General features: G+C 35.3%; 1 protein-coding gene across 1 annotated transcript in view; it reads right to left on the bottom strand.

The window, feature by feature from the left end:
* CPNE8 (copine 8) overlaps positions 1 to 12,350 on the bottom strand; it is a 959,176-nt gene that overhangs the window by 41,742 nt on the left and 905,084 nt on the right. Inside the window, exon 18 of the mRNA XM_053716599.1 lies at positions 1,514 to 1,571. Within this exon, the coding sequence (XP_053572574.1) occupies positions 1,514 to 1,571 (58 nt within the window). The remainder of the gene's footprint in view (positions 1 to 1,513; positions 1,572 to 12,350) is intronic.

Here is a 12,350-nt window from a genome sequence, read left to right as displayed (position 1 = left end):
CCTGTTACATACAGCAGCAAGGGAATAACCCACCAACTCTCACCGGATCGCTGCTTATTAATCATAAACAAATGCAGTACAGAGACCGCCCTTAGTTTAACAGTATAAAATCTAGCAGTATAGCTAGTTTTAATCAGAATCCATGTTAGTACTACCATCTCAGGCATCTCTACATTTGAACGCCTTAGATGCCTGAGATGGTAGTACTAACATGGATTCTGATTAAAACTAGCTATACTGCTAGATTTTATACTGTTAAACTAAGGGCGGTCTCTGTACTGCATTTGTTTATGATTAATAAGCAGCGATCCGGTGAGAGTTAGCTAGGTGAGTTATTCCCTTGCTGCTGTATGTAACAGGCATCGCCAGTGACAGGTGGGCGTAACTAGAAAGCATGTAGCTATGACGTATCGGACACGGAGTGTCATATTGTTGCTGATTGGTGCTACTATGATTCCCATAAGTTAGATCACTGCCGATTGGTGGAATTACGATCTCCATGACTAGGGCTATAACGATTGGTTGAATTACGATCCCCTTGTTTCATCGCTGTTTTTCTGCTTTGTTTACAATTTTAAGGTTACTTAGCTGACTTATATGTATGGTTGGACTGAGATTGCTCTCCCCATTCTATTAGCAACACGGGGTCTTATGTTTTAATTACTTTTCACGACTCACTTGATACACTTGATTTGCATTATTGATTATTATTGGTCACTGGGTAAGATATGTTATGTAACTTTGACCATGATTGGTCAAACTCTTGGGGAGGGTAGTTTGGTGCCTATTTAAGGCCTGCTTTTTCACATTGTTAGTTTGTCAGAGGAAGGGACTGTTACTGTCCCGAAACGTCACTCGTTTGAATTAAAACTTTTTGTCACAATTGGAACCGTTCAGTGAGTGCTTCTTTGCTACATTTTATATATATATATATATATATATATATATATATATATATATATATGAATAGATATTTAATGTACCAAAATACCATCAGATATATGTAGAAATATGTATTTATTAGTAAATAGAACATATTCTGCTATGTGAAGAGCATGAGAATGTGAAATATTCATATTTTCATGTCGGGTTAGCGCATATGAGAATATGATTTCGGGTTAGTGTGTGAGTAGGGGGTTAGGTTTTTTTTCCATTGACTTCTTTGGGGGAAAAAAGGTCATCACAATATTCTAATTGGCTAGAATTAAGTCATTAATACTCTATTTGGATTGAGAAATTTAAATTTTTTACTTTAGGGTCCCTTTAAGTACACAGAATAGCTTTGTAGAAACTATCATTATAAAAAACAAAAAACAACAGAAAGGTAGGTTTGAACACAAGCAAGAAAAAAACCTATATCAACTGCCAAATGGATTAAAATAAATTTATATATATTTATTTTAGAAACTGTTCTCTGCATATTTTTTTTTTTAAATGAAAGACAACATTTACATTACTTTGTGTTATAAAAAAGCTAACTTTTGATGTGCCTTAAAGTGGCAAAAAAACTCACCATCAAATTCAGCAGGTCCTACTCCCACAATTATAATTGACATTGGAAGCTTTGAGGCCTTAAAACAAAACAAATAAATGTTCCATTAGTGTACAAGATGACAGAAATATGCTTTTTAGTGAAGGCAAATGAGAAGCAGGAGCTGAGATGGAAGCTAAAGTGTAAAATATGAACAAGATATTTACTCTGTCAGCAAGGCTAAGAATATATTACTTCTAATGTCTTGTCAAGAGTGTGTCAAGTCCCACAAGGCTTAAAAAGGTATAAACAGAAAGACATATTGTATGAATAATTCTTCCCTAGTAAATGTAGGCGTTCGGAAGTGAGAAAAGAAAACTCCTATGGAAAATAAAGATTACAACATTCTTTTACTGAACCATTTCTGACAGTTATTATTATAGACTTAAGTATCTTTAATGCAACAGTTACATGAAAAGTTTGCGCATTTTGTCATTTCAATTTCATGCTTAAAAGGCCAGGTTGACTAGCTTCCATTTTGAAGCATTTAGCATTGTTAGTGCAAAACTACTTTAAGACTTGAGAATTCTGATAGCTTAGCAAATCATTTTGTATTCTAAGCAATGAAGTTAGGTTATGATAACTCTTCATTCAAATGTTTTCAAGACCTCATATAGATATTTTTATATGAAGTGTAATTTGTAATAGATTTCCCTTGATATATTAAAAAAGTAACATATATTTAGAATACAAGGCACATCTCTAATACTTTTCTCCATGAATTGAACAGCTGTTCCCCTCTGTACCATCACCACTTTTATTGGATTTCTCTATTTGTCACTCACCCTCCCGCTATCCCAACCCATTTTGCTCCTCTCTCAGACTTGCTTACACCATCTATTACTGTAACTCTCCAGAAGAGGAGACTCCTTCACATAGGATGTGAACTATATAGCAAGACTTTAAGGCACTGCACTACTTTGTTTAGTAATCCACATATTATGCAATATTACATTAGCATATCATGTTCATTTATTACATTTTACAAACAAGTATACATTTTTACAATGCAGAGTGACATTTTGTCTATAAAATAACCTTATTTTTAACATATATTCTTAAATTTGACAACAGCCTTTTTAATTTTCAGCATCTGTTCTTGATAAATTGAATGGAATAAAAAATGTTGAACCAACTTGCCCCAAAACAAAATCTATAATTTGGAACATTTGTACATAGCATCTTCTGACTTTTTGAAGATATCCCAGATAAAGTTCAGAATCTTTGATGATACTTGAAGGAGTCTACAAATTGTAACTTGGCCGTTAAACTAGAGAGAATAGAACCTGCAGTTCCAATGAGATAGAGGCAGAAAAACCTGTGTAATATTGTATGATCAAGTTTTTTTCCAGTCTTGTTTTGAAGACCAGATTTCAAAGATTAGTGTTATGAAATGTATCCAGGATCAGAATGTGTAGTTTCCACTGATAAGTCTCACTAGCTTTCAGATCAGGTCAGAAAGAGACACCTTTCTCAGCCAACTTCATATTTAGAATGCTGTTGAAAACATGAACCAAAGAGGAACTGTACACTAAATTTAACTTCCAAGGAAAGACCAGGATATCTAAGGGTCTTCCCCTCCCACAACCTGTTCATTAGGGATAGGCGAATGTTTTGCAACATTTTAAAAATTAAACTAATTTCAACACATTTGTTCGTTCGATTCAAATTTTGAATGTTTGCATAACATTCTAACATTCATTAAATGTAATAGTATTTCTAATTCTTTAATTAAATGCAATATTCAATTTAAATGTTTTTAATAATTTGATTTGTTATCTATTATGTATCAATTTACTAAATTCCCTACCACGAGAATTATTGAACTTCTGATTAGTATTTGTTAAATCGAATGTTACATTCAAAATTTCAAATGTGGATATTTGATTTAATTATGAACATTCAAAAATGAAAGTAACATTTGATTACCAAATTTTGGTGTATTTTCATTCTTATCAACATTCGATTGTCCAAAATGAATGTCCACAGGACAATTCGTTCTACCAAACTAATTACACTTTCAGCACATTTACCTGTCCCTACTGTTCATCTTTTGGTGTTCTATGGTGCACCCAAGATTTATTATAACAAATGCTACAGAGAGATCAAGCAGTATTAAGACAGATCAAACCAGTTTCTTGCCATCAGCAGATTACTAAAAACCACAGAATACACCTATTTTTGTGCTGTACCTTTTCCTGAATTCTGCAATTGATTTTCTGCATTTGCAGATGAATTTAAAGGTATACTGTTGCTCAAGCAGGTCTGTAACTTTCAAAACCTGGGTATAATTACATATTTTGTATCATAATTGGTCTTAAAAAATTTTTTTCAAGTGTAAAAAAGATGCTTGAGTAATGATAAAAAAGAATACAGTAATCATGAAAAAGTCCAAAGTGAATGCTTTTTGGACATTTACATAGCTGTAAAATCTACTAAATGAGATTCTCAAAGTTCTGGAGATAGACATCAGAGAGTAAAAACCTTATTATATAGAAGCTTGAATTTGCAGTCACAAATGAGGTATAATAAGGTGGCACATCTTTTTTAAATCCACATCCACAAGATTGTGAGTTTTTAATACTGTCATATGGCCACACAAATTCAAGGTAGCCGAGTGTAATGCCCAAAAGCATAGAGAACTCCCATTTAGTGCTTTCCATAAGCAGTGGCAGTTAAGCTCAGAAACCATATGGACTGACAAGGTCCTGGATCTGCCAAGCACAGTCCTCCCAGTGTAGAAAAAATAAATAAATAAGGAAAGCAGACACCTCCTGATTCCACATTCTACATTCCAGAGTAATCTCCAGCCCTGCCTTGTTGCTCATCAGCTAACACCTCTGCTTCTCCACAAGGGATGTGCATAACTTGTAAAGCTCCAGGGTCTGTGCCACCTTCACCAGCATTGCCAGGCTGCAGCTATGTAAATGATACTTGTTGTCACAGTCTCAATAACAGAGCTCCATCACATTTGTTGGATTTAGAGTGACCAGTGGCAGGCAATGTAGTAGGCTACATTGAGGTGAAGTGAGATTGAGTGGGTTGTGATTGACTAACAACCCTGCAACAAATTTTTTTTTTTTAAAAAAACACCACGCAAAGAAAGAGAGTTTAATGATATCAACCGTGGACTGCACAAGGAATTAAAATAAGTATATATTTTTTTTTTGAGAAAGTGAGCATATTATTGAACTAATTGTGCACATGCAGTACGACTGTATTAAAGGGCCATGATACCCAAATGTTGAAACACTTGAAAGTGATGTAGCATAGCTGTAAAAAGCTGACTAGAAAATATCACCTGAACATCTCTATGTAAAAATGAAAGATATTTTACCTCAAAATGTCCTAAGTATTCAAACCCCATTGCAAAGGACTTTAAGCAGCAAATCAGTATGCCTGTCCCGGGACAGGCAAGGGAGTGAGCATCGTGCACACTCATGTTATTTTCCTATTCAGTTTAAGGAAGTTTATGATGAAATCTCATGAGATAGCAGTAAAAGAGTTTATGACCTCAGCACTGCTAATGCTGATTGGCTGCAGTTCATTTCTTCATTTTTTTTTACCTGCAGCTGGGCAGCAGCTGAATTATAACTTTTTACGCAGGAGGAGGAAATTGTGAGGTAAAATATCTTCCTTTTTTACATAGAGATGTTCAGGTGAGCTCAGGTCAGCTTTTTGCAGTTATACTGCATCAGTTTCAAGTGATTTAGCATATGAGTATTATGTCCCTTTAATAATAATATTGTTTAAAAGGAAATGCTGTAAGTCATCTTAAGCTGGGGCAGATCAAGATAGATGACTCAGGTACTTTAGGCAGCTGGGAAGGTTTCAGAAGTTAGAAAGAGTTAACAAAGGAAATTGTTAATGCAGACTCATTCTTGATATGCTTCCTGAAGCAAAAGATAAGCTGACATATTTTTGAAATAGCCACCATAGTAAAAATCAGTTCTAGTCAGCAACTACTGTCTAATGCATAAGCAAGAAAAGAAAGTTTGACAGCTAATCTTTTTAAGAATTCTGCATGAATAAGTAGCATAAACACGATATCTCACAAAACCAGGATGCAAGATTATTAGGAAAGCAGAACACTGTGAGTCTTATTGAAATTCCAAGTTGGCTACTTTCAACAGTTAAATACTGACACAAATTACGGCTCTTAAAATGGACAATCTGCAATTCTCCTGATACCATACATCCTACTTAAAAGGACACTGAACCCATTTTTTTTCTTTTGTAATTCAGATAGAGCATGCAATTTTAAGCAACTTTCTAATTTACTCATATTATCAAATTTTCTTCATTCTCTTGGTATTTTTATTTGAAAAGCAAGAATGTAAGTTTAGATGCCGGCCCATTTTTGGTGAACAACCTGGGTTGTTCTTGCTGATTGGTGGATAAAATCACCCACCAATAAACAAATACTTTCCAGGGTTCTGAACCAAAAATAGCCTAGATGCCTTATTTTTATAATAAAGATAGCAAGAGAATGAAGAAAATTTGATAATAGGAGTAAATTAGAAAGTTGATTAAAATTGCATGCTCTATCTGAATCACGAAAGAAAAAATTTGGGTTCAGTGTCCCTTTAAACAATTAGACATTTTATCTTACTAATTTAATTAAATCTAAATTACAAATAGTATATTATAGAAAATGACTGCAACAATGTGTATTGTAAAGACAATTCAAACATTTATTCATCATAGAGGTTAAACAATATCAAGCAGTGCAAGTATGCAGTTATATATAAAGCAGCATTAGTAGCATAACTATTTAAAGCACAGAAATATATAAATATTTTAGAATTATCTTCCTCACAGCTAATGCTGAACATCTGCTTGTTTAGAAAAGCAATTTAGATTGCCTGCCTTTAGCAAAACAATGACCAAAAACCCATATATCAAGAAAATGCCAAGGTAGACAGTAGTTTTACGCAGAAATATATGGATGACCATGAACTCTCATGCACAACTTCTCTAGAAAAATTGCATAGTAAGAATTTTTCACCATGTAACAAACATAGGTGTCTTTTTCAAATATTTCCAATTTTTTTTTCTAATGTTATAAAAACTGGAGCGGCCATCAATCTCTCCAAGTCAAACATAACTTAAACTGTTAACAAACACAAGATTTGATCTCTATTTTCCCACAACAGCACATGGAACTGCAAATAATGGATGCCAATTACTGAAATACCAAATGGGTTAAAAGAGTTAGTGGAGTCCGTGTCTGTGTTTTGCAATTGGATAGAGTGGTCTTTATGATAAATGTTTAACAATATGAATTTCATTTGCATATGGGCACCATGGGTATACTGGGCATGTTTCATTACTAATGTTTTTAAACTTTAACCTCTTCGCTACTGGGAATTTCAGAAAAAAATTTGCCCAAAACATTGGAGAATTTTTAGCATTTCTGCTATTATTCCATTTAAACAGAAAAATAGAGCCTTGTTTTTTATTCACCTATCAAAACTTATATATGTTTTTTTTTTAAAGTAGACAACCCAAAGTATTGATCTGGGCCCATTTTGGTATATTTCAAGCCACCATTTCACCGCTCAATACAATAATATGAAAAAATAGTGAATTTTTTTTCCCCAAACTTTGGTTTTCTCACTTAAATTATTTACATACCGCTTGTACAATCATGACACAAATGATTGTAAAATCTTCTCTGGGATCCCCTTTGTTTGGAAAAATAGCAGACATGCATGGCTTTGTCACTTCTTTTTGGTAATTAAAAGGACACTAATTGCAGCTGTGCATCACGCTTCTAAAATTCCTGGCAGTGAAGGGGTTAACTAGTTAGCTGGTAAGGATAATAGTATTCTAGTGTAAAGATTACCCTACCACCTGACATCTCCTACCTCCCTGATCCCTCCCAAACAGCTCTCCCACCTTCCCACTCCCATTCCTCACCACAATCTTAGATACTGGCAGACAGTTTTAGTACTTCTTTATTTCCCATCATTCACTTTCATTATTTTTTATTTTTTGCAGTGTAGGGATCCCCCTTACCCTGCCCACTCCCTGATCCCTCTCAAAGAGCTCTTTAAAGGGGCAGTAAACTTACAAAGTAATGTTATATAATTCTGCACATAGTGCATAATTATATAACATTAGCTTACCGGCAGCTTTATACACTAAAATGAATGTAGCTTGCTCCCGCTCTGGTCTAGTAGCAGGAGCGAGCTACATTCATTTTAGTGGCGTGACCAGACACACGGTGACTAGACAGAATTGCCGGATGCACTGTGGAAAAACCAGACCCGCTCAGTAGAGCAAAGAGCGGCGTTCTGGTAAAAGGAGCTTTAGTGTATGAAGCTGCCGGTAAGCTAATGTTATATGATTCTGCACTATGTGCAGAATTATATAACATTAGTTTGTAAGTTTACTGCCCCTTTAACCCTCCCCCCTCCCAATTGCCATTACCTAGTTTATAGTTTTTATTTTTATATATATATATATATATATATATATATAAATATAAAATTTTTTTTGTTTTTTTCTGTAGTCAAGGGTCTCCCCCACCTCCCAGCAATCGTTTAATTAACCCCCCTACCTCTCTTATATCCTCCTTTTCCATAGTGTAGCATCCTCACAATTTTTTTCTGCAGTTTAGGGCCCCACATGTGCAGGATAATATAATTATTCTAAATCATCTTGGAATACTGCTTTGCACTTTATTAACACCCTTTGTACATTGAATTTGCTGTGTCCATTTTGTTACAAAAATAAAGTACAAAACTCGTAGTCAGGAAGATTGTGATCAGCTAATTAATTGCTCCCCATACATTGTATATGCAATTTTTTCTCACTATCTAGTCGGATCTGATCCAAACTTATTCCATTACTAAAATGGTTTTATCTTGGATCAAACAAAACTTGAAAAATGGGTTGAGATGAAAAATCATTGATAAACAGAATCAGTGAAATAAAGCCTATAGTTTCGCCCCTGCTACTTAGCACGCTATTGTATTTTCTCCTGTATCTTCAGCTCTCTTTAAAGACATCCCCTTATTTTAACCCATCACAGAAGCCACTTGGTAAAGTTCTACATCTTTATAGTGAGCGCCTCCATCTTGGTATGCGCGTATTGTTACATTGAGGCCTATTTAACAAATGTCTGTCGGACCTGATCCGACAGTGCGGATCAGGAAAGACAGACATTGCTGAATGGGGAGAGCAATACGCTATCCGTATTCAGCATTGCACCGGCAGCTCTTGTGCAGACTCGCGGCCAATCGGCCACCAGTAGGGGGTGTCAATCAACCCGATCGTACTCGATCGGGTTGAATTCCGGCGATTCCTGTCCGCCTCATCAAAGAAGGAGGACAGGGTTATGGAGCAGCGGTCTTAGTGACCACTGCTTCATAACTGCTGTTTCTGGTGAGCCTGCAGGCTCGCCAGAAACACGGGCCATTGTGTGTCAGAAGCAGTGAGCTTTCACAAATCAGTGATTTTACTGGCACTTTTGATTAGCTCACACAATAGAAAGCAAAAAAAAACCCTCAGGAATAATATTGAATAATATAGAGCAATCCCACTCTGTATTGTACAGGCTAAATTGCATGATACGACTTGTCAAGAAGATAACAATATTACTAATCTGTGAATGTGCACCACTTCTGTCACAGGATACAAAAATACTGAAATTCCAAGATGGCGGCACCCAGTATGAAGATGCAGAGCTTTACTAACCAGCACTATTGAAATAGTTAGAGATTTAAGGAGAGCTGTAGGAAGAGGAGGAAAAACAATAGCTCTGAAAGTAATAACCCTGGTACTGTAGTTGTACCCAGAAGTTAATGTCCCTTTAAATTAGCTGATAAATAAAACGTTTTTATTATTTCCCACTTTAATTATACTGATTTTATCAAATTCGGAAGTATAACTGGATGAGATGGCCCAGCAGGGATTAAAACCTGTGATCTTAAGGTTTAAACAACTAAGCCTTCTCACGCTTACATAAATGGCTTCCTGGATACTACATTTTATAACTTCACTACAGGAGATGGAAATTTAAAACCTTCAAGCTTTTTCTTTTTAGATGTGAACTTTTTACATTTTGTATATTACTAAAATAAGAAGCAATGGGCTTAGTATAATACTGAAAGACTCTTTCCTTAACATAACATAAGGATTGAGAAATTGAGAGTCTAATATTAGAATGAAGAATATTTGATACTTTTAAATCAGTTAAATGATTTTATTGTATCTATAAAAGATGTGGTCCAATATCTACCTCCAAACCATTTTCATTTTTGGAAATTATGAAGTACTGATGCATAGCAAAGATAATATGTTCTCTCTAGGTTAAAGGAACAGTCTAGTCACAATTAAACTTTCATGATTTAGATAGCACATGCAATTTTAAACAACTTTCCAATTGACGTTTATTATCAAATTTGCTTTGTTCTCTTGGTATTTTTTGTTGAAAGCTAAACCCTGGTAGGCGCATTTACTAAGCATTGAAGGCCGCCTCTTATTTCTGTACAATTTGACAGTTTTTCACAGTTAGACAGTGCTAGTTTATGTCTGCCATATAGTTAACATTGTGCTCACTCAAGTGGAGTCAGCACTGATTGGCTAAAATGCAAGTCTGTCAAAAGAACTGAGATAAGGGGGCAGTCTGCAGAGACTTAGATACAAGGTAATCACTGAGGTAAAAAGTATATTAATAAAACAGGGTTGGATATGCAAAACTGGGGAATGGGAAATAAAGGGATTATTTATCTTTTTAAACAAGTAGACTGTCCCTTTAAAATTGTATAAACCACATTATTACGGTATATTTTATAAGTATTCTGTCATCATATGAGACATAAGTATTATTGAAGCTTGGCAAATTGTTAATTTAAAAAAAAAAAAAAAAAGTAATCAACCTCTATAATTTTTTGAGATTGAAACTCTCAAAAAAGGGAAGAAGTGGTCTGATAACAGCTGCTTCATAAATCCTGACTGCAGGTTCGCTTATTTCGCAAAAACACCTTTATGCAAGGACTATATAGTGAGTTCCACACTTTTTTGTAGGACTTGACTTCTGGCTGTACACATCTGGTGAGCCAATGACAAGAGGCATTTGTGTGCAGCCACCAATCACTAGCTAGCTCCCAGTAGTACATTGCTGCTTCCAAGCCTATCTAGGTATGATTTTCAACAAAGTATGCAAAGAGAAAAAAACTACATTTGTGAAAGGGACATGAAACAGATAGAGCATGTAATTTAAAAAAAAGTTTCCAATGTATTTCTATTGTTTAATGTTTTTGTTTTGTTTTGTATTCTTGTTGAAAAGTATACTTAGGTAGGTATCAGAGGCAGGGCAGGAAAAAAATAGGTGTTAAAAAAAACACATTATTAAAATAATATTATTAAAAAATATAAACTTTATAAGACATATTTATTAAAATACATCTGATACTTTTTTTTACTGTTTATGTACACTGGGACAGAAAAGTAGGGGTAAGTAGGGATAAAGAGGTATGTGATCACATAACCATAGGCCACTTTGTTGTGCATTATTGGACTCCTGAGGCTTCCAGTGATTGGCCACTGAGCCTGATACCAGCATGTACTGGGGCATGCTAGTTTCCAGGATTCATTTTAAGTATACAATCACTGTGGCCTAGATTTAGAGTTCGGCGGTAAAAGGGCTGTTAACGCTCCGCGGGTTTTTTTCTGGCCGCACCATAAATTTAACTCTGGTATCGAGAGTTCAAACAAATGCTGCGTTAGGCTCCAAAAAAGGAGCGTAGAGCATTTTTACCGCAAATGCAACTCTCGATACCAGAGTTGCTTACGGACGCGGCCGGCATCAAAAACGTGCTCGTGCACGATTCCCCCATAGGAAACAATGGGGCTGTTTGAGCTGAAAAAAAACCTAACACCTGCAAAAAAGCAGCGTTCAGCTCCTAACGCAGCCCCATTGTTTCCTATGGGGAAACACCTCCTAAGTCTGCACCTAACACCCTAACATGTACCCCGAGTCTAAACACCCCTAACCTTACACTTATTAACTCCTAATCTGCCGCCCCCGCTATCGCTGACCCCTGCATTACACTTTTAACCCCTAATCTGCCGCTCCGTAAACCGCCGCCACCTACGTTATCCCTATGTACCCCTAATCTGCTGCCCTAACATCGCCGACCCCTATGTTATATTTATTAACCCCTAATCTGCCCCCCACAACGTCGCCGACACCTGCCTACACTTATTAACCCCTAATCTGCCGAGCGGACCTGAGCGCTACTATAATAAAGTTATTAACCCCTAATCCGCCTCACTAACCCTATCATAAATAGTATTAACCCCTAATCTGCCCTCCCTAACATCGCCGACACCTACCTTCAATTATTAACCCCTAATCTGCCGACCGGAGCTCACCGCTATTCTAATAAATGTATTAACCCCTAAAGCTAAGTCTAACCCTAACACTAACACCCCCCTAAGTTAAATATAATTTTTATCTAACGAAATAAATTAACTCTTATTAAATAAATGATTCCTATTTAAAGCTAAATACTTACCTGTAAAATAAATCCTAATATAGCTACAATATAAATTATAATTATATTATAGCTATTTTAGGATTAATATTTATTTTACAGGCAACTTTGTAATTATTTTAACCAGGTACAATAGCTATTAAATAGTTAAGAACTATTTAATAGTTACCTAGTTAAAATAATAACAAATTTACCTGTAAAATAAATCCTAACCTAAGATATAATTAAACCTAACACTACCCTATCAATAAAATAATTAAATAAACTACCTACAATTACCTACAATTAACCTAACACTACACTATCAATAA

This window comes from Bombina bombina, chromosome 6 (assembly GCF_027579735.1).
Source record: "Bombina bombina isolate aBomBom1 chromosome 6, aBomBom1.pri, whole genome shotgun sequence".
NCBI lineage: Eukaryota > Metazoa > Chordata > Amphibia > Anura > Bombinatoridae > Bombina > Bombina bombina.
The sequence above is the reverse complement of the archived record's forward strand: the minus strand, read 5'-3'. Positions and strand labels throughout refer to the sequence as shown.